Genomic DNA, 24,117 nt, shown 5'->3' with positions numbered 1-24,117 from the left:
CCGTAAGATCTTCAGCAGTAACCACAGCCTTTGCCAATGAAAACGACTTTGGCTTGCGCTTCCTGAGCTCTGGATGACGCTTGACAAAATTCCTGAACCATGCATCTCCAGGCCTTCCATCTGTAAAATAGTTTGGAATTTTGAAGGTCTCGCAGATGACTTTGACGCTGTCCAGAACTTGTTCTTTCCCAATGGGATGCCAACCATCTGCACATTCCTGGATCCACATGACAAGTTCTTCTTCTTGTTCTTTTGTAAGCGTCGTTGGCCTGCCATTGGAGCACTCTACAGCATATCTGCCGGACAATTTGTTGTGCAGTGTCGCCCTTGGTACATCAAATGTTTTGGATGCATATGCTATGGTAGAACCATCTCTCACACACTTCAAGGCATTCTTTAGAGCTTCCTTAGAATAAGATTTCCTAGGAATCTTTCCCTTTGTTCGCTTCGGCATCTGAAATAGTAAAACCGTGCTGAACAATGCGATTCCCGGAAAGAAATATTGAGGGGAATGATTGTACTTCACTTTTAATTAAGTCTTTGGATTTAAAATATTTTTTTCACAGAGAAAAAAATAATAAATGTTTTCAATCAACCAGCTGTTCTTAGCTAAAATATCCCTGCTAGAAAATTTTAGTGAAGAACCCAGCTGGCACAAGATTCAAATGAGTCGATTACACTCACTTATTTAATGGATAAAAATATTATTTTTGCTTTTTCTCAAAGTTGAATAGTTATATTATGTTACTATAGTGACTATATTGCGGAAATAAAAATAAAAATATTATTTTAAGAGGACATTATCCAGTTAGCGTAGTCAAAACGATCCACATAGCGAAGTGCCAGGATTAGCGCATTTGAGAGTATAGTATCTGTTTGCTCCAAACAGGCTACAGGAGCCAATATAGAGGAGGAAGATTTCTCAGATCTCGCCAAGAAATTCCCTGCTCTTTGAACTGTTGATTGCTTGAAACATTTCTACCCTTCGTTGTCGCTCGGCGTTTTTGAAAGACAGCCCCTGGTAACGGCAATTGAATGCCACTGGGATACAGGCATGAATGCCCCTCAGTGATGGCGACCAGACTAATCTGATGGCTCAAGAGTGTAAAACAGAGACTTGGTCTCTGCACTGGGCACGAATGCCTCAGGGAGAAAATATCTTCAATTACTCAAAGTCCGAACTGCCACTAAGATAGGCTATTTAAAGCCACAGTGGTAGGCAGCGGAGCCTCTTCTGGCTGCTGAAAGTAGGTAATGCTAATGCTGACGAACAAAGCCAGAAGTTGTTGCCACTTTAGGTCCTTATGCCCTAGACACACTTACGACTTAAGCCGAGAGACGACTTAGTGGAAAATGATGGAAATGTAGTTTGACAATTATTTCTAATATAATTACGCTAAGCCGTCTCTCGGCTAATCCTCAGGTCTGTCAAGGCCCTTAGGCTTTATGTAAAGCCGCTGACTCCAGTCAACGGAGCAGAGTCTCTGGCTGCTGAGAAAAAGGCACTTAAGATGCCGCTAAAGACAAAGCCAGACTCTTTGGCCGCTGAAGTGGAAGGCACTGGAGTGCCGCTGGACTTGGCCAAAGTGGTCCTGAGAAGTCGCAGAAGAGACAAAGGCAATTAAATATGCCGAAAAGAAACGCTTGGTTCCCTGGTAATGCCCAACGCACAATAACTTTTGTTTGTAAACATGCTTTCAAAATTTTCTATGAGAGAGAGCGAGATGACTAGACCTAGATTTCATTCACTCTCACTGAAATGTCAAAAACATGTTTACAAAACAAAAGTTATTGTGCGTTGGGCATAATGCGAAATCTAAATTTATTTACAAAAATGTTGGGTTTTTATACAAATTTGTGGTCTCCCACTATTGAGCATTGTTGTTTACAATAAATGAAAATTGCTAAGTCCCTATATTTGAATATAATGCCTGATATGCAGAATTGCATTTTACTTGTTTGTCTACCTTACCCAATGACGCATGTTAAGTAGGTCGGTCATTCACTGGGTGAATTCTCATATAAAAATGAATTTCTTAAATATATCCTGAAATAATATTGATTTGAAGGATGAATCCTTTAGAAAGTTATAATTGACTTTAGTACGATTCTATTGATGGTAATTTCCATCTGAAATTCGGATTAAAAGTGCATTTAATCTTAAATTGAAAATGCTATGAGATATGATAAAGGATTCTTATGGTTTTTTCTTACACACTATAAGGATTGAATTAACGATATCAAGTATAGTTATAATTTGATAGTGTAAAGCGTGTCCCGGATTTAAATTCTAAGTTTTCGACATGAAGTTAGTCACAATAGGAATTGAGTTTTGTTTTGATTTTTTTGACGTTTCAAGAGAATTTCGTCAGCTTTTCATTTCTGAAAAAATATTGAAAAAGGTTGTGTTTTGGCTGAGAAAAGTGATAAAAATGGAGAACCTGCGCAAATTGATCGTGGACACGTACCTAAAGAATCCAAAAGCGAGCTATTCTGAAATCGGAAGGATCACCGGAAAGTGTCCATCCACGGAGCGAAGGGTTATATTACGCTTCAAGGAACTCAAGACTGTTGTTCGAAAGCCAGGATGTGGCAGAAAACCTGAAGCTGTAGACAAGAGGATGGAGAAGAGAGTGTTGGCGCTTTTCCAGAAGCAACCTTGCCTTTCAGTCAGAGATGTGGGCAAAAAGCTGGGTATCTCCAAGAGTTTAGTACAGAGAATCAAAGAGGATAACGGATTGATAACGTACACAGCTCAAGCTGCTCTCCATCGCACGGACAAGGCAAAGTGCCAAAACGAGGTCGAGAAATCTGAGTGATCGAGTTTTGAAAGGCTTTCAAGGATATATTTTGATGAGCGACTTTTGATTTCATAATTCTGCCTCACAAAATTCCTGGAAGTCCTTGGATTTTCCTCTACAGGAAAATGAAAATGTAGCGGCATTTTTTACGATGGTGCCCTGGTTAACTCAGCTTCGTACCAGTTTTTCCCACCTCTGTAGGCCTCATTTTCCCCCGAAAACATATTACACCGGACACAAGAATTTGGACATCATTACTTAGATGGAACTTTCATCTACTTGTTTTCACCATTTGTAGGAGGTATCTGCATTAAAAATCAATTTTAGGCTATTTTTCTAACACATGTTTTTTGACACTCGGAAAACCATTTTTTCCCTGCAATCTTACAGCCAGTTAAGAGCTTGGTTTAGTATGATTCTCTCATACTCACACCTAATGTAATCCTCAGGTTTTCTTTAACACCTCCAATTTGTCTTACCGGTCTTACAGAACATATTTCGGACGTAACTGATTTCAAAAATGACCAGCCAACAATTTTAAGTTAAATGTGGGAAGTTCTACTTTAAAACAAGTAAAATTGAATGAAAAATACTCAAAATACATCGAAGTGGCAATTAAAGGATCACATCTACTATAAGCAGCCTAGTTTCATCACTGCACAAATCAGAAAGTAGTAATCACACCTATTGTAATCCTTGTTTTTTCTCTAACGTCTCGAATCTGTTTTACAGAACATTTTTTGAACATCAGTGATTCTTAAAATTACCAGTGATTAATTTAAAGTAAAATGTGAAAAATTCCGCTTTGAAAACAAAGCAAATTGGATGAAAAATTCTCAAAAGGCACCGCATGGGTAATGAAAGAATCACATCTACCATAAGCAGATTCAGGCTTTATGTTTAATTTGACAGAAGTAAAATTAAAACATCTGATGAAGTCTCATTTGATGAAGTCTCGAGATTTTAGTGAAAATTGTTTAATATCCCAATTTTCTTGTGAATTTATTCAGTGGAATCGCTGATGAGTGAAATATCCCGAGCGGAGTGCACAGTGTGACCCAAAACAGTGAGGAATTCTCAAATTCGGTGGTCAGTAATTTTGACAGGTGTTTTTACGAAGCTGCAAAAATCAATTTTCCCGAGCTGCAAGGGTGGTAATTTTTATGAATTTTCCTCCACCCACAAAAACGACCCCCTTCAAGCAAGAGATTTTCACAGTAAATATTAACCCTCATAAACTTGGAATAGTTGCTTTTTCGAAAAGACACTTGTAGTGTGCAAAAATGCATAAAATATTTATTACACATCAGAATTGCGATTTTAGGCCCATTTCTTATTTTTGCCTTTTGGACCCAGGAAAAAAAGGCCTAGGCTTCCAAGTTTGTCAGAAAATGTGAGATGTAGGACTAGCTTTTAGATTATATCTCCATGAATGAAATTCATTTAGTAACTTAGAAAAAAAATCAACTTTTATGAAGCTACAACATTACGAAGGTGCAAAACCTTCCCCTACTAAGCAAGCCCATTTCGAATAAACTTATACCTTCGAGGGGTCTTCGGAATTTTCACGTCATATGACGCAAAAATCATGTATATATAAAGAAAAGTTGATTAGAGAATGTGAAAGTAATTTATTTAATTATAATATTAGAAGGAAGCAACAGTTCTACAAAAAAGAAGAATGCTACTCAGAGTTGGAGGGCAATCCGTTCCAGGATTTTCCACAATCCATGGTAAGTGATGTCTCCATTAACTCTGTTGAAGAAGCAATTGTTGCAGTTCCTGAGAAATCTGTGCTTTCGGTATATTCTTGTTCATATTCCATGTCATGTTCTTCTTTTATCCACACGTCGTCAACTTTCAAAGGGTCCTCGTTATTTCTTTCCGCTGATGTTTTTACAGTAGCATCTCCATCATTCACGCTGATCATAGGTTCGTCATTTATATTTTCAAATGCTTCAACTGAACTACGATTCTCCACCTTCTCATTGATACTAAGGCTTTTGGATCTGCATTTAATTTCTCGCCAAAAATTGAATAAATTTTTGTTTTCAATCGTACCATTCCACTGCGATTTTTCCTCATGATTGGAAAATTCTTGTAATACTTTTGGCGGCACATGAGCTTGAAGAACACGCAGAGCTGTCTCGTATTCAGTAAGTGAAATAGTAGTTTCTTTTGAATTGGAACTGCTCTCCTTGATTTTTTTGGTTTTTCGGTCATACTTTAACGCTTTTGAAAATTTGGTATCATCAATACCGTTCTGATCGAATGGTAACAAACCGCATCGCCTAAATCCACTTTTTGCAATATTTTCCATATTTAAGAGCGATACGGCTTTTGTTAAGATCCCTGCGAGATTCCTTGGTTTCAATTTGTCTCCAGCTTGTTCTGTATTCCATTGAGCTAAAGCCAATTTGTATTTCTGTTGAAGTGGAGCGAAAAATGTTTTATCTGCGGGCTGTATCAAATGTGTAGCATTGGGGTAAAGAAGAACTAATACGATTCCCTTACTCTTACAAAACTTACTCAATTCTAGAGTAATATAAGATGCATGCTCATCGAGGTACAGTATGACTGGAAATTGTATTTTCTGTTCTAGAACCCAATTATAAAACGAATTTGTGATGTATGCGTAAAATACTTCACTGGTCATCAAGCCATTCTCTGATACTCCCATTGCCCAGCCTTTGACATTGCATTCTGCAGTAATTTTAGAAATACGTTGACCTTTATGGACAACCATGGGTGGAGCTAATTCCCCCGAAGCTGAAATGGTGAATAATACAGTCACAGTATCTTTCTCGTTGGAAGATGACACTTTTCCGAATGGCCTGGAAATCCTTTTCTCCATTATCTGATGAAAAAAAATCTTGTAAATTAACTCCAAAAATAAATTATAAAATAAACATAGAATAAAGATAGAAAACGTAGAAAACCAACCTTTTCGCTTTTGGGCGAAAGCATTACCCCTATTTCGTCTAGATTAAAGACACGATCAGGAGAAAGTTCCAGAAGATCTTTGGATTTTAAGTTTTCACGAGTTTCCTCAAACCACTCAGTTACATCCTCAATGGTAATACCACATCTTAGGATGCAATATGATTTTGGTTTACGTCGCTTTAGTTCTGGATATCTCTTCAAAAAAGTCTTAAACCAAGTGTATCCTGGTCTCCCATCCGTGAAATCGTTGGCGATCTTGAACTTCTTGCACATAAGTTGCACAGAATCGAGAATTTGATCCCTAGTTATAGGATGCCATTTGTCATCGCATCCCAAAATCCATTCAACGAGTTCCTTTTCCATGTCTTTTGGTAGCGTAGGACGCCTTCCTGCACCACATTCTTCCGGAGATTTTCCACTGACCTTAGCAAAAAGTGTCGTTCTTGGCACCCCAAACAATGCGGACGCCTGATTTAGTGACTTTCCACGACGAAAGGCTTCCATTGCATTGTTGATTTGTTCTTGAGTGTAGGGCTTGTACTTTGTCATGCGTTTTTTCTTTTTAACTCCCTGAAACAGCAAGGAAATCTTTCCAATCAAATATTCTCCATGATGTTCACAATTGGCACATTTGCTCACATTTCACAAAAGCACTTTTTCTTCACAAAATCAGTTTTTATGTCAATTTTAAAACTTTACGTACCGTTAATAATAAACTTATCACTGAAAATTTGCAAGAAAATCCGATAAAATTTTAGAAAAAAATCTAATAAACAACAATCAGCCTATTTTTGTGTTCTTCGCCCGAAAAATAATCGATTGATAAAATAGTTCGATGCTACGGTGAAAGGTGAGAGTGTCAATTGTGACGATAAGTTTATAAATTTAAATTTCTTAATATAAATGAGTTTTTCGCTTCATCAAACACATTGAACAAAATAATAGACATATAGCATATACAGTAGACTTTCTCAAATTCGGGCATTTGGGACCGAAGTGTCATCCGAATTAGAGAGAAATTCGGGCATCAAATTGTTTGAAATACAACGATTTTTTTTGTTTACCTGCATACTCATATTAAGTTTACATGCTCATATTAATTGTAAATTTCATGAAAGCCCCTTAATAATGCAAAAGCAGATCGCAACTGAGGCAAATCATGGCAAATTTGAGCATATTTGCTTCATTCGATAATCATAATCGAACTTGAAAAATATCAACAAACTTTTTTCAAAAGGTTAAAGTAGCCGAATTAGCGAGAGTCTACTGTAAATAAAGTTTTAGGACTCTCTGTTCAAATTTTGCGGTGCCAAAAATTCAAATTTGGTCCATATCAAAATAAAATAGCAATGTAACCTATTCCTGAACCGATTTCTGCAAGGCGCAAGTATTACAAAATCTTGAAATCACAGATAAATCTGAATAAGTTTTAAAAGTTCTAAAGTTAATTGTTTTTAATCCAAAGTGAACTGAAATTGGTTGTAAACATAAAACATAAAACAAGACAAAACGTAAAAAGAACATTATTGAAATATCGAACTTCTGAACCTGATAAGCATACCATGATCGAATTGAAAATTGTTTTTTTCTATAATTATTCTTAAGAACAATAAACAATATTGGAGATTCAAATAGATTTTTAAAGCCTGGGGTGGAATGATAACGTTTCGATTTTATTGAATCGATAATATCGATAAATCTATATCTATTAAATTAAGTGAAGTCAATGTACCAGAAATACATGAAATAGAATGTTCATACTTTGGGATTAGTTTCCTACAGATTAATAGATGATTTAAAAAAAAAAGAAAAATATTTTATTCATTATGTGGGCGCGGAGAGCCGCACTCAAACACGCGTCTTAACGATCACTGAATTTAAATTCTGTTCATTAATTCATTACAAACTCTATTGATTTAAATAGAGTAACTATCCAAGAAAACACATTGGCAACAGATCGATGTCGAATTTTCCGTCCGCCATTTTAAGAAAAATTTTTGCATGACTTTCTGCGAAGCAAGAAAAGAACAACAAAATGTATTCCCATCTCTGTCGAGCTATTTTTTCCAAGTAATTGAAAGACTAAAGTAACTAAAAATCCATTCCCGATAGAAATTCAAATATCAATTGCCCTGGAATAAATCATCTAAAATCACTCAATTTGCGTATGATGTATAATACCATGGTAAGGAATGGGTTAAAAGAATGAGATTGTGGATAAACATTTTATATTAGTTACAGGAAAACCTGCTATAATTTAAATTTCTCAGAATCAACAGTCGATAGTATCGAAAACAAGTTATCATATGTCACCAATGATTTGTATTTTCTGATAAAATCCGGTCTAGCATGACAAGTCTAAGTACATAGTATAGATATAAAAATCAGTGTTCACAACTACCCCATCTTTACTACTGCCCCAGTTCCCCCTACTCGAGATAGAATGTTTATATTTTGGAATTAGTTCCTTATAGATTAATAGATGATTTTATTTTAAAGATTTTTTTTTAATTATGGCGACGCAGAGACGCTGTCAAACTGTCAAACACGCGTCTTAACGGTAACTTAATTGAAATTCTTTACATTAATTCATTATAAACTTTATTTATTTAGACAAATAATCCAAGAAAACACATTGGCAACCAATATACAAATCATCAGAGAGGATAAAGGTCAATTTTAACAAATTCGGCGGGATACCAAATTGTCCGCTCGCTATTTTGAGCAGAAACTTTGCATGACTTCATGAACCGAGGAAAGAACAACAAAATGCATTTACATCTTCGTCGGACTATTTACTCAAGTAATTGAAAGACTGAAGTAATTAAAAATCCATTCCTGACATAATTTTGGATATTAATTGCACAGAAATAAAGTAATCAAAATCGACTATTTTTTAATTGGTCGATCTCCACGAGAGAGCAGTTTCCACAATACAATTTTTTTTCAAGTTTTCACCATTCTGTCTTCTAAACGGTAAGAGTGATACTGATTTTCAGTCTTCGGGGATCCCCTCTCATAAGTCAACATTCTCTAACGAATTGATTAATAATAGTAATCGATAGGTACGGATGGGTTAATTTTGAAGTGTCAGATTTCTTTACGCATTTAATCACAAATGTGCAACAATAAACTTCGCAATAAGCTCAAATATAAATATCAAACTCATTTAGGATTTCTTTAACTTGAAAGCTTATCGTAAAAACCTTTTTAAGGTCTTTAAAAATGTATAAAACTTTCAGACCATGTTGAAATAGACAAAATGTCATAACGCTTTGACCCAAACTAGTAAATTTTTAATTTTAAAAAATCTTCTTATTCTTTTGAACATCATAGCAAATTAGATTTAGTTCAATCCAATTTTGAGACAGAAAAAGTAGGATTGACTTATGCAACTCTTTTGAGAAAGAAAGGGAAGCAAAATTTAACTTTATGAAATTTTGCTAAATCGCTACTGAATTTCCATTTTCTTCTTGAGGAAAATCTAAGTATGTCCAGAAACTATTTAAGGTGGGATTATAAACCTAATAAGTCATACATTTTTTGTCATAGTGGAAGAATCGCTTCGGTTTATATGTTAATCAGAAAAAAAAAACAAACCTTTGACATCATTTTTCAATATCAAGCATGGACACTACGCTTATATAGGAAAAATTAACGAATATAGACATAAATTTCTCTAGTATGTAGAATCCATAAAGACCATAATGTTACGAGGACGAATAGTAGAGACTTATGGTTACGAATGGGTTATAGTAAAGAGAGGTAATCCCGATGCTTTTCATAGATTGTGACTTTAACGCTTGTTTTTGGACTGATGAAATATTTTTTCCCCATTCCAAATCAATAGAATTATTCTTTGTTTCATTTAGAATCATGATAGAAAAAGAATTTTAGCAATAATATTGAAGAAAATTAATAAAATTACGATTAATATATGCGCAAGAACCTTACTGCGATGCTTTTTTCTAACTCCGTTGAATTCGATCAAACTCGGATGCTCATTTTAAGGAAAAGATTAATGTATAAAAATGAGAAGATATTAGCCGTACTCACTATGGCGCTGTTATCTTGTAATATCGTTATTTCGTTATTTCGTTATGTTCTCGTAATGTATTTTATAAATGAAAAATTATAACAAGATAACAGATTACGGAGATTACGAGATAACAACGCCATAGTGAGTACGGCTAATTTTTCATTTATAAAATACATTACGAGAACATAACGAGATAACGATATTACAAGATAACAGCGCCATAGTAAGTACGGCTAGTGAGTACGGCTATTACGAGAACATAACGAGATAACGATATTACAAGATAACAGCGCCATAGTGAGTACGGCTATTATTTCAAAAACATTTTTTTTAAGTCTTATTCCATCAATTCATTTCATTAATTTATTAATTTTATTATATATATTTATATTTATTTCAATATTCGACTCAATTCTTTGATTTTTCTTCGGTCTTCTTGGCTGGCTTTCTCCCAAATTTTTATATTTTTTTTTTTGTTCCTCTCTCTGATCAACTTCCGTTGCGCAATTTCTTTCTTTTTTTGTAAATCCTGCCTCATTTTTTCCTCCTGTTCCGCGATAATTTCCTCGAAAGATACAATATACTGGTGTTTCACATTGCTGACTTTGACCTCTTCTTCTGGCGACGTTTTTAAATTTCTCCTGTCCACAAATAGCGCTGTTTTAGTATGTCGAAAAACGGTTGAGTTTCAGGAGGATCGAGAGTGTCAGAAGTTGCAGAGAGTTGATTTCCAGGGGTGACTGGATCATTGTCGGTGGCCTGATCGTTCTGGTTATTGACAATGGACTACTCTTCCGAATGTAGGAAAACTATTTCCGGGAAGTAAATACCAGCGTCTTCGGTGCTGATGATGGGTCCATTGTCAACAGGATCAATGACAATATAGTCTTGCAGTGCAATGTCTCCGCTCAATCTGGTGTCTTCATTTGACAACAAACCAGAATTCGAAATATCACTTGACTGATTTGCATTTCCCGCTGTGGACAAGGAAGGGTCACCAATTTCTATATCTCTGTAGTCAACGGAGATCGAGGTAGAGGATGACGCAAGAGATTGTGATTCACAGCGTTCATTCACTTTGCACCAAACCTCGAACAAATGCTTATCTTTCAGTGATCCACTCCAAATGCGATCCTCCTTGCATTCCTTAAACTTCTTGAGAGTGTCAGGTGAGATGAGATGATCAAGAATTCGATGAGCAGCTTCATAGTCAGAAGCTGCACAAGCATTCGCAATGTCCTTGTCATCCTCAGGACGTGATTGATCAATTGAGAGATTCAATTCTAGATTTTCTGACTTTCTTGTCTTCACGATTTCCATGCCATTCACAACATCAGGGTTGAATGGCACCAAGCCACATTCTCGAAAACCATCCTTCGCAATCTTAGGGAGATCCAAATGCTTAAGAGCAGCATTCACAACTTTTGCCACGTGCATTGGATGGAATCGAACTGGTGGCAAGTTACTCATTTTCCATTTCTCAACTTCTTTCGCGTAAGCTGTCTTCATAGGTTCGAAGAAATCTCTATCCAATGGTTGGATAAAGTGAGTCGAGTTTGGATAAAGAAGCACAAGAACAATTCCGTTCTCTTTACAAAACTTGCTCAATGGAAGTGTCACATGACAAGCATGACCATCCAGATAGAGTACGACTGGAAACTGTATGCCTTGACTCTTCAACCAAGGAAAGAATACTTTAGTGATGTATTCATAGAAAAGTGACCCATCCATCCAGCCACTTTGTGGTGACTTTCCCATTTTCCATCCTTCTGCATTGTGAACGGTAATTTTTGGTGTAATATTAATGTTATGAATAACCATTGGAGGAGCAAGTTGGCCAGTAGCAGACACCATGAAGAGTATTGTGGCAGACTTCGGTCTAGAATTTTTAGGAGCTGGCGAAGCTGGCACAATACGTGAACCTTTCCTGGCCAATACATTTCCATCTTCTGGTGTCAAGAAAAAGGCACTTTCGTCGCAATTAAAAACTCGATCTGGTGAAATGGTCAACAGATCGTGTTCTGTGAAATATTTTCGACACTTCTGAAACCATTCCGTGAGATCTTCAGCAGTAACCACAGCCTTTGCCAATGAGTAGGACTTTGGCTTGCGCACGTTGAGCTCTGGATGACGCTTGAGAAATTGCCTGAACCAAACGTCTCCGGGTCTTCCATTTGCAAATTGGTTTGGAATTTTGTAGATTTTACAGATGAGTTTGACGCTGTCCAGAATTTGTTCTTTCCCGATGGGATGCCAGCCATCCGCACATCCCTGGATCCACATTACAAGTTCATTTTCCTGTTCTTTTGATAGCGTTGCTGGCCTGCCATTAGGGCACTCCTCTGGGTATTTGCCGGTCAATTTGTTGTGTAGTGTTGTTCTTGGGACATTAAATGTTTTGGATGCATACGCTATGGTAGAACCATCTCGTACACACTTCAAGGCATTCCTAAGACCTTCTTTAGTGTAGGGCTTGTCCTTATGGGTCTTTTCCCTTGTTCGCTTCGGCATCTGAAACAGAAAAAGAGTCCTGAACAATGCAATTTCTGAACCACAAAACATTGATATTCACAGCGTCCGACTTGGGTCAAAATCTAAACATTCACAAATCCACTTATTTCTGTATAAATTATTAATATATCATTAATATACTCTTACTCACCTTGTAGATCAATAACTAAACTTCACTTTTATTAATAATTTTGATTGAAAATAATATTTCATAATAAAGAAAAACCACTAAACCTTTTCCAGCGACGAGCTGTCAACAGCAAAATTTTCTCGGAAATGAAATTTTTAGTACACAACACGAGTTTGAAAATTATTTGTTTCACCCACTTATTAAGCCGATAAAAATATAATTTTTGGTTTTTCTTAAAGTGTAATACTGTAAAATCATGTAACTGCGACGATTTCAAAACTCGGATGCCACGACCGATTCAACTCCGATAAATCCACTTAAAATATAATTTATATTTTTATTTCCATAATTAATCACTGCAGTAACATAATATAACTATTCTACTTTAAGAAAAACCAAAAATTATATTTTTATCGGCTTAATAAGTGGGTGAAACAAATAATTTTCAAACTCGTGTTGTGTACTAAAAATTTCATTTCCGAGAAAAATTTGCTATTGACAGCTCGTTGCTGGAAAACGTTTAGTGGTTTTTCTTTATTATGAAATATAATTTTCAAAAATCAATCAAAATTATTAATAAAAGTGAAGCTTAGTTTTTGATCTACAAGATGAGTAAGAGTATATTAATGATATATTAATACTTCATACAGAAATAAGTGAATTTGTGAATGTTTACATTTCGATCCAAGTCGGACGCTGTGAATATCAATGTTTTGGTTCAGAAATTGCTTTGTTTAGGACTCTTTTTCTGTTTCAAATGCCGAAAGGAACAAAAGAAAAGACGCATAAGGACAAGCCCTACTCTAAAGAAGGTCTTAGGAATGCCTTGAAGTGTGTACGAGATGGTTCTACCATAGCATATGCATCCAAAACATTTAATGTCCCAAGAACAATACTGCACAACAAATTGACCGGCAAATACCCGAAGGAGTGCCCCAATGGCAGGCCAACAACTCTATCAAAAGAACAGGAAAAAGAACTTGTCAAATGGATCCTGGGATGGGCTGGCATCCCATCGGAAAGGAACAATTTCTGGACAGCGTCAAACTCATCTGTAAAATCTACAAAATTCCAAACCATTTTGTAAATGGAAGACCCGGAGACGTTTGGTTCAGGAAATTTCTCAAGCGTCATCCAGAGATCAGCAAGCGCAAACCAAAATCTTTCTCATTGGAAAGAGCTACTGTTACTTCTGAAGACCTCACGAAATTATGTCAGAATTGTCTTGGATATCTCACAGAGCACAACTGCATCAAACTTTTCTTTAAAATGAATATCCGAGTTTGATCGAATTCAACGGAGTTAGAAAAAAGCATCGCAGTAAAGTTCTTGCGCATATCGTCGGTTCCAAAGAAGACTATTGTAAGTCTAAAATGCAACTTTTCAGGAGAGAGGTTTAAAGTTTGAGATAAAATATTAGGCTATAAAAATTTTAGTGCAATTAGTATACCTCTACTTTTTGCATTATATCATAGAAAAATGTAAGTGCTTCCACATGAAACATGTTCCACGATTGTAGTTTTAGTTTTAGTTTTAGTTTCTGAAAAATTGTTCTTTTAATCGATTTTCAAAGAAGCAATGGAGAAGCGATATGACACCTTCATTGGTTTCGATTATATAACTCACTGAGAACAGCGCCATCCAGTGTAAGTAAAATATCCAAGGCGGGAAATATTTTCAGTTGTTCAAAACAATGTAGTTCACATTATTCACATGTATTTTATACTAAACTTTAATTTCACTAATGCCTAGACTCATTTTAAATACATTTCAAAAGTTTTCACAAGAGTTTTATGAGTTTGTTTTGATTTTTCCTGGCATCAGCTGATCGATGGTGGTCGATGAAATGTCGAACAGTGAATTTAAATAGAGAATGTTAACGGACTATGTGATATGGGATTGTCAAGAAAAAGCAATTGACCGGGCAATTGCTTTTTGCTTTTTGTTCAAGGTATTTAAATTTGGCTAATTTTACTAAAATATCATTTTCTTTTTACAGAAAATTGTCTCAGAGAACGGAAAAATATCAAATTGATGCAAAAATTGGTTTGATGCCGCAATTTTTTGAATATTGTTTCCATGTGTAAAAAAGCAATGAAGGAGTAAAAAAGCAATGACCATGTAAGAAAGCCCAGTCTGTTCGATGTGAATATAGCACGGAATTTTTAACAAGATGCATGTGATAAGTCGACATACAATACTATAATTTGGAAAAACATCAGAACTCGGTAATTTAAAATGACTTACAATATAAATTATTTATATTGAATTTGATATACAGATTTTTTTTAAATATAAATAGAGCGTAGTAACAGCAATTTAGTTTAAATCGTGTGAATATTTTAACTGCTCGAACTCCAAGACAGAGCAGTTTTCACAATCGACTTTTTTTATAATGTAGAAAGCAATACGATTGATTGATAAATTTCTTGTTATGTTTTGTTTAAAACCCCATATTAAAATTTCTCTGAGAAAAAAAGTTAAATCAAGAGAAAAGTAAAATTTCTCAATTGATTTTTTTTACAGATTAGAGTATTGTAAACCATTTTACCATACTTAAAGATTAAATATTTTCCGGTGAATACTATTGTTACCCTTTTTACAATAATATTCTTTGGAATAAGTTTGATAAGTGCTCCGAGCTATTTTTAATTTTTTTTTTAAATAACTTTTGCAGGAAGAAATTAATCAACAAAAATTTTTGTGGGGATGTAGATCTAAGGTTTCTGCATCCAATGATATCATCTTTCTATACTACTGTAAGTAGACTTACAATAGTCTTATTTGGGGCCGACGATATATTAATATTATCGTAATTATATTAATTTTCTTCAATATTATTGCTAAAATTGTTTTTCTATCATGACTCTAAATTAAACAAAGAATAATTCTATTAATTTGGAATGGGGAAAAAATATTTCATCAGTCCAAAAACAAGCGTTAGGGTGGAATCACCACTTCTCACCAGTCAGTGCCCCACTTCTCGCCACGTATATTGAAATCTCTATTTTTCATGATTTATGAAATAAATGAGCCGCAAAGTTACTTGTATTTTTATTGCTTCTACGTATAGAGTCGAAAAACACTAATTTTTTGTTTTGAATTTAAATGTTTGAGCATTTTTTAGAGGAATATTTGAAGCAAGTGCATCGAATCCAATATTTCTTACCAAATATAGTAAGTGCCATGAAACTTTTATCGAACAAAATTTAATTTTTGAATAACTAATTTGCCTATTGAACATTTAATTACATTCGGCGAATACATAAAATTTGTATTTAGTTAGTTAATATTTCATTTTATATAATTTTTATGTAAAAATGAGCCATGGCGGAAAGTGGTAATATTCTAAAATTGATTCACCACCTGTCGCCATAACTTTTCAATAGGCGACGCTAACTTCATATATTCTTAATTGTCAAATCTGCTTAATTTACTTTCTGCAATAGTTTAATAATTTGAAATCTCAAATAAAAGTGAAGAAAAATCTTTTAATCTGCGTGATAATAAGGTGATCATGAGGAAAAAGAAATGCTGAATGTATTCTTTGCATATTATTGCTCAAAATAATCGAGTTTAAACTTTTCCAAGTAGGTGGCGAGAAGTGGTTACAGAACTGGCGAAAAGTGGTAAAAAGTGACAACGAAGTAGTTATTTTTGCATTCTTAATAAAAACCAGTTTTTTAGGTACTCCCGCGTTAAATTGTAGGACAATTGTTTTGACGAATCTAGAGTCTCTCTCTCTCTCTCTTCTTTTTATGTTTTTGGCTGTCAGACTCAATCAGGTCCATATAGCCAAAAAAATCTAGAGTCAATACATCTAAGTACCTTTGTGTCAAATTTGAGTTAGGGGAAGTGTGCCAAATTTCGGCCACTTTGAATGTAATTTCGGCCATGGAAATAAATTAATTAAAATGATGTATGTTATCTTCGAATAGTCAATGAATTAATTTTGCTTTTAAATATTTATTCATTTTAGGAAGTATTAACACAAAGACCGTTAAATTTTAGGTATAGTTTGAAATTAAATTGCGTTGTAAAAACTCAATGTGGAAAGAGTCTTACAAAAAATGTGACAGATCGACTGTGTTTCTAGCAGTCTTCTGATTTGTGGTGAAGTGCAAGAGGTTTTCCTTCGGTGTTTTTCATGAAAATTGATTAGTTGTCATTAAAGATTGTTTCTGTTTATGTTAATAATGAATCAATCTTTAAATTTCGGATAAAAATTCCCAGCTGGATCCTGTATTTCGCGTAAAAATTTTATACTTTGTGAGTATTTCTCCGGTGAGGTAGTGTTGCCTATTCTGGCAACATCTTTTGCTTTACAACATTTTTTTATTTATTTTGTTTTTTTTTTCAATTCCTGAGTTCTACAATGTCCAGAGAAAAAAACCAGCGCTTCTACGAAACAGATGATGTGGAAAGGGCCTTGGAAGAGTTCAGGAAGGGCAAATTGCTACGGGAATTTGCGCGTAAATTTGAGATGCTACTCTTCAGGTCTTCAGGACAAATTACGCGGATGATCTCTGGGATTGTGGGTCATCTAAACGTATTTAACTAAATATTAAACTCGTTCCGTTTGACGTTTTGAAATTTTCTATCCGTTGCGTTACAAAAGGTGGCCAGAAAAGAGGTGGCCAATATTTCACTCAAAGTGGCTGGAATACTACCCAAATCAATGTCCATTTTATTATTAATTTTTCAATATTTTAGGAGGTGATTTAAAGAAAACAAAGATGATACAGTAGACTCTCACTCAATCGGCTCTTTTTCAATCGGGCGACAAATTTTGTTGACAATTTCCACGTTTCATTATGAAGCTAATTCGCTCAAATTCGCTGGAGTTCTTCCTATTTTATCGTGATTCTTTATAATTAAGCGGTTTTTGTGGAACTTTCAAAGGCTTTGACGCTCAATTCTATCGCTAAACCGGATGACATTTTGCCCCATATTCCCGATTGAGAGAGAGTCTACTGTAAACTAGTTTTCAGGGTTCCACACAACCTTCCCGAAAAGGAAGTAACAAAAAATATCAATATGAATTAAAAATATTGCATTTCAAACTTAGGACTTCGGTGATTATATGCAACTATGCCGAAATTTCGCACACTTACCCTATCTGATAATAAGGGGTCAAAAGTTATAATACAGTTAATTTCATTTTTACCTAAAAGTGGCGATAAGTGGTTACTCCACCCTAAAGTCGCACTCTATGAAAAGCATCGGGATTACCTCTCTTTACTATAGTTATATTATGTTCATGCAGTGATTAATTATGGAAATATAAATGTAAATGTTATTTTAAGTGGATTTATCGGAGTTGAATCGATCGCGGCATCCGAGTTTTGCAATCGTCGCAGTTATGTACGTGGCCTGACAGTAATATATTTGAAATTGAATAAAAATATAGATATTGCGTTATGTGCTATATCGGACACCAAATTCCTCGGCGTCCCTTGCTACTCCGGAACCCTACAAAGGACTTTTTCACAGTACTTTCGTACTTAAACGAAGTGACGCTCCTTTTCTGTCGTCTGACATTCAACGACTTTGTGGAGAAATCGAAAAAACTTTATGGAATTTTAAGAAAGCAATTAAATGTCCGGTATTGCAAAATGTCTATAATTTGGCTCAGTTTCCCTAAGATTGTGATATATATTTTAATTTTTTTATTCTTTGCCGTACCGTTGCTTTGATAGAAATTTTGAAATGGAAGCGTCAATTGCCCATCAATATGACGATTTCTAGCACTAAATCAAAATCTACAGCGTCATGTAATGTTTCTAACAAGCTATTTATCTTAAACTTACTTGTTTGTGTTCATCTTCAGCGATTTCTTCAGTTTTAATGCGTATAGCTTCTGTGGAATCGGCAATATCCCTGAAAGTCAGTAAAAAATTGACAAAATTAGTTTCGGCAAAAGCAACTTCAAAAAGACTCTAAACTTACTCGTTTGCATTGGTGAATGATTGTTCTTGCACTTCATATTCTTCCTTCACTATATTGTAATCAAGATCATCGTGATAATCCTCCACTTCTATTTTAATATCCATTTTTGCACAGCAGAATAAAAGGTAATTAACTTGTGGTGTGCTTGGGTACTTGTGAAATTGTGAAATTTGTTGACATTGACAGTTCAGTTTCCAAAATGTCAAACTTTTTTAAACTCTCTTATTTTAAGATGTCTATGTGTTTGCATTAGGTTCCATTAGGTTCCTTAAATGTACCCGTCAAATAATATCTGCAGATATCTTTAAGATTTCTGTAGAGAAAATCTACACCTCTACAGAATATCTGCAGATAAATTCTGTAGATATTCTTACGAATTTTATTTGGGCTTGGGACAAAATTCGTCAGAATATTTCGGCAGATTTATGACGAATCTCTGATGAATTTCTGTAGATATTCTGTAGATTTTTTCTACATTCCAGACTTTCCAGACAAGATGTGTCAGAAGAGATGGAAAAATTTTTCACTGAAGTTTGCAAAATTCTATAGAGTTATTCTTAGTGATATCACGGTGTTTATATAAAATAAAGAATTCTGCAACGTCGTGTTACAAGTAGAGAAAAGTGAAGTGAAAACTTTAAACAGAGTGTCGACCAAAATTTCGTGTTTTTGTATCATTCGATTGGTGATTTTTAAGAAATTAGTATTTTTGCTCGCAGTTTTTTTACTTATCTAAAATGTGTACTCGGTAATGCTTGTTAAGCAGAGCATACAATTTTCTTTATAACTTCTACAGTTTCTTCATAAATCAACAATATTTTTGTGAAGTAATGGAGGCTATGCAGATTTTCTAGGGAGAAATTCTGCCGAGAATCTGCAGATTTTCTCTGAATGTACTAGAATATACCGTTAAAATTCAAAAAACCTCCGAGTAAAATCGGCAGGTAGAGCAATGATTTGACGGGTATTGAAAAATTAGGGTAAACGCATGGTGTAACGAACTAAGAAGGTGTGCTCACAACATGGCGGCTGGAGTATTGGTGTTTTTGAAATTGTGAAATTAACGGTCACTTCTGAAAAGCTGTTAAAACCCTCAGATTTCAATTCAATACGGTTCATTTTCCTTTCAAATTCAATAATTTATTCCAAGTAAGGCTTATGAATCCTAAATTTGTGAGTATTTTCCTCAAAAATAGCGCAATTTCTAAAGAAGCTCATCTGAGAAATTGTGCACCTTACCCCCGCAATTCTTCACAAGAAAACGTCACACACGCACCGGAATTCTAAATTTTCACAATAAAGGCGGTTCTAGAACCTTTTAGACTACTTTTAAGAACACAATTTACAACATAAAACATTCTATCATAAAAACAAAGAAATTCGGCAAATTTGACACTTGGGAGGTGTGAATCAAAAACTTTCTGCGGCGACTCTCAAAATTATTTTTGGCAGCCGGCTAAACATAATGAAATATTTCCATATTTTTTTGTTAAATTTTATTTTAAAAATGATTTTAGATGCTTTATTTAACCCCAAGTATATCGCAATTGGCATATATAAATGTATTTTCACACAAGAAACTTTTATTGTTATTGAAAGAAGAAGATATACCGAATATTCGCGCTTTTTCTGCTTTATATAATGATTTAATTTTCTCTGATTATATGCGCAAACTTTTTGTGATAATTCCAGGTCAGCTTATTATGTTGTGATTCATACATTGCAAATTCGGTTCGTGGGCCAAAAGTTGACCGTCTTTCATCGGCCAAAAGTTTCATCTAAAATTTGTATAAAGTGATCAAATTAGTGCCACTAAGTTTTTTCAATCTGGTTCCATTTTGAAGTTGTTTCATTTGCGAGACAAGTGAAAAAATCAACTTTAAAGTTTCCTCATGAAATATTATTAATTTTCAAGTGAACTTTCGCACATCTCGAGCCTATTGAGATGCGAAGTATGAGGCCTATATCTCCCATAGTTTAGGAGAAAATTTGACTTTAAAGTTTTTCAAATATTTTAATGTATTTCTCATCGATTTTTCCTCATTTTCAAGTGAAATTTTGCACATTACAAACCTAAAGTGGGCTCTAAAAGTATGTAGATATTGAGATTTCTATCTCTCGGATGACTTTTTCTTTTTGAGACTTTCAAATAGTTTAGATGAATAGGGAACATTTCATGAAAATTTTCGAAAATTTGCAAAATATTATGAAATTCTCATGAAAACATCTTTGAAATTTGAAATTGGTTTTAGTCTGTTTGTTAGTTTTTTGAAGACAATTTTGTAGACAATCCAAAATTTCTGATAGATTTTTATGTAAGGGAAGAGCACCATCGATCGGCAGAGTTCCTCGGATCGTCAGGTTAATACCGTATCGTTGCTCCAAATAAAATGAATTTTTAAAAATTATTAGCTACTTTTTACCGAATACAATGAAATATGAAAACTGACGTAGTGATTCAAGTTCGAAGGCAGGACACAGATGTCCCTTCCGGAAGCGTCAGTGGAGATGGATTCAATCCAGAGTAAAAATACTCAGTTTCCCAAAGCTTTCGGAAAGGAAGGCGTGCAGTACGCCGAAAGCTTTGGGAAACTGAGTATTTTTACTCTGGATTGAATCCATCTCCACTGACGCTTCCGGAAGGGACATCTGTGTCCTGCCTTCGAACTACTTTTTACCGTTTAACTCTCATAATAATGCACTGGAAAAACCCAAATTTTTATTTATTTTTAATTTTTAACTGATCAACTCGAGTATTTCTACTGCTCAATATTAATTTTTTTTGTTCACCATATTTTATTTTATATTACTAATTTTGGTGACCACTTTTTAATTTTTTTATTGCTCATTTCGAATACTTTTACTGATCATTTTTATTTTTTTTTATCATTGAGGTTTTATTTTTTTCTCCAAATTTTTAATTTTTTCTTATGGTCTCTACACATTGGGAGCAATTTTTGTCAAAAATTGCTTTTCTGAAGGAAATTCCCTGCAGCTTTGTAGGGGGAAACGTCAAATTTCTGTCAAAAACGCAATTTTTGACGAAAATTGCTCCCAATGTGTAGACGCCTTTAATCACTTTTAAACTGTTTTCTGTCTAAATTGAATATTTTTACTGATCATTCTTAATATTTTATTTGACTACTCGTTTTTAATTTATTTTCTTACCAATTTTTAATGTTTTTCCTGGTCATGTTTAATTTTTTACTGAACGCATTTTTTTTTAAATTTAACTGCCCTTTTTAATTTTTTTCTGACCATTTAAAATTTTTTGCTAAGCAGATTTTTATTTTCTACTGCTCGTTTACGCAATGCCAAAGAGAAATCGTATGATAATACGTTGAAATATAACAGAATTTAATAACAATGGCTTAAAAATCATTTTTATTGAAAAAGCCGGAGCAATTTAGCTTTACCGCCGCCGAAAATTTTCGACTCACACCACTCAAATTGACAGCAAAATGTCGTTAGAATCAGAATTCAAATTCCTCAAGAGTGAGACACAAGATATCATGTTGTCACTCTCTATTTATGTAGTGAGCACACCTTCTTAAGTCATTACACCATGGGGTAAACGTACATTCTTTGAAAACTTCTAATCAATTATTTTATTATTTTTATTGGTCAAAAGAAAAACTAAGGATTTTTTTTTGTAAAATGATTTATTTTCTGTGATAAAAAATGTGGAAGACTATGATAAAAAGTTTAATCTCAGTATTCAATGGGATAGCCAGGATGCCTAGATTTCATATGCCTTTTAAGTCCACGTCTTGTTCTATAAGTTGCCTTGCAATATTGACATTTTATACAATCTTCCACATGATTCCTCACATGATAATTAAGATCGTGCTTTCTTTTGAACGTAGATTTGCAAATATCGCACACAAATGGTCTATCATCTGTATGGACATTCATGTGAGACTTCAAGTTTGCTTTTTGCTTGAAGAATTTGTAGCATTTAGGACACTGCAGACTTGTTGTCCTACTATGCCTAGCAATGTGACGCTCATATCTCTCTGTATTGGAGAAAACCATTGAACATTGATAACAAGTTTGCCGGCCATTTAACATTTTGTCAATTTTTCTGAATATCCTTTTCCGACGATCACGTAAACTAAAGCCATTGTTAGGAATATTTTCTTCCTGTATTTCCGTTATTACAAATTGAATAGCATTGTGAAATTTTCTCGGAACTTTCCTGTAGGAATAGAATTTGTAATTAATTTTACGTAAATAAGGATATTATATGGTTAGAAAACTTCAAGTGTTACATACACAAAATTTTCCTTAGGTTCAAATGTTTCCTGCACTCTATACTCTTCTTTAACAATACTATAATCCAGGAAAACATCGTCCTTTTCCATTTTCTCCTGAATAATTCGAAAAATAAATTTTTAAACCAGAGGCTCTTGTTTTTGTTTTTACGTCATCGAAATTCACCATCGTAGATACCGTACCTTATTATCTTATTTTAAGAGTAAACAATTTTCTGTTATTTACTGAAAAACTTAAATCAATATTGGATCAAAGTAGGTATTGAAGTTAAAAAAATAATAAGTTCTGCAATTTTTTTGTCAGTATTTTTATACATAATCCATGTTCTTGGTCAATTTTTAATACTGGGTGGTGATATTCAATTAAATAAGTCTTTTCTTTAATAAGTGGTCTTCATGCTGTGTTTGGTTTGGTTCTTAAAAACGCCGGTTCGGTCAGCGAGCAATCAGTTTCTGCTTTAAAGTTACGCTGAAGCGACGCAACGAAGCTTTGCCACATGAAAAAGAGAGCTCAACGCCATAGGAAAACAAGGGAAGGAGCAGGGCCCAAATTCTGAGGGATGAAGAATTGATGTCTTCGAATTGTAAAAAGGGAAAAATTCACTCTCCTACTGATGTAGGAGATGTGATCGTCCCAGGCCAAAGAATCATTGAAAATAATTCCAAGTGTTTGTCTTTTAGACAAAAGGGATAATCTTACCATTAAGATAAAGAGAACTGGGGGAGGGGCGGGATCTACCACGAGATAATTAAAGCTTGTGACTTTGGGGGTTTGATTAAAACTAGCCCAACAACTTACTGCGCTTAGAAGGCTATTCGCCTCAGAGAAGTGAATGTCAGGCGTGTCCAATGTCCAAATTGCCAAAGCAATAAATTTGCTAATTCAATTAAATTTAATACAGGTACAGCCGAAAAGAAAAGTTGTTGAATCTGTATGGAGATCAAAGTATAGCGAGAGCATCGGTTTTTCAATGGTTGAGTAGGTTTGGTTTAACGGGTTTAACTCTTTAAGGACGATTGTACTGCCCTAGATTCCAAAAAAAATAGACAGGAAATTTATAATATGTTTTGTGATGTGGGTCACTCTGCCCAAGTTCGTGATGTTATTGCTATTTGTATAAATGTAAAATTGTCTGAACCTCATAAAAATTGGAAATTTTGTTAAATGTAACAGTTATAATGTTGTAGTCTTGAGATTAAGGTTTTATGGCCTTCTTGGAATAACCGGTGGAGTGACTGTTTGTCGGGCCGTTCCGGAGCTCAGTATGTTCTGGGGACTGGTGCTCTGAGTTTCAAAGAAACTCTAGATGCACCATTTGTCTCTACGACAGGAGAGTACCTCCCTCGGTACACCGAGGAAAGGGCTTTCTATGAGTTCCCGTCTCCTGGTACCTTGCTAAGCAAGGGCTTAGGAGAGTGGACTAGCCATTGGAAGTGGCTCGGCGGGGTCGCGTTTCCGGTGCTCCTTGC

At 34.6% G+C, this 24,117-nt stretch overlaps 1 protein-coding gene across 6 annotated transcripts in view; it reads right to left on the bottom strand.

The window, feature by feature from the left end:
• LOC129804094 (piggyBac transposable element-derived protein 2-like) overlaps nucleotides 1-18,578 on the bottom strand; it is a 51,659-nt gene extending 33,081 nt beyond the window's left edge. For 3 of the 6 annotated variants that reach the window (XM_055851163.1, XM_055851157.1, XM_055851159.1), the window contains exons 1-2: nucleotides 18,374-18,578; nucleotides 18,235-18,304 (exon numbers count right to left, since the gene is read on the bottom strand). In XM_055851163.1, the coding sequence (XP_055707138.1) occupies nucleotides 18,235-18,304; nucleotides 18,374-18,477 (174 nt within the window). In that variant the 5' untranslated portion in view covers nucleotides 18,478-18,578. Of the gene's footprint in view, nucleotides 1-4,412; nucleotides 5,659-5,744; nucleotides 6,315-10,224; nucleotides 12,295-18,234; nucleotides 18,305-18,373 lie in introns of those variants that run through there. The other 3 variants (XM_055851160.1, XM_055851161.1, XM_055851162.1) reach the window with 3 other exon arrangements.
• Between the last annotated feature and the right edge of the window lie 5,539 nt (nucleotides 18,579-24,117).

This window comes from Phlebotomus papatasi, chromosome 2, assembly GCF_024763615.1.
Source record: "Phlebotomus papatasi isolate M1 chromosome 2, Ppap_2.1, whole genome shotgun sequence".
In the NCBI taxonomy this organism is placed as follows: domain Eukaryota; kingdom Metazoa; phylum Arthropoda; class Insecta; order Diptera; family Psychodidae; genus Phlebotomus; species Phlebotomus papatasi.
Note: the sequence above shows the minus strand (reverse complement) of the source record. Positions and strands in the feature narration are given on the sequence as shown.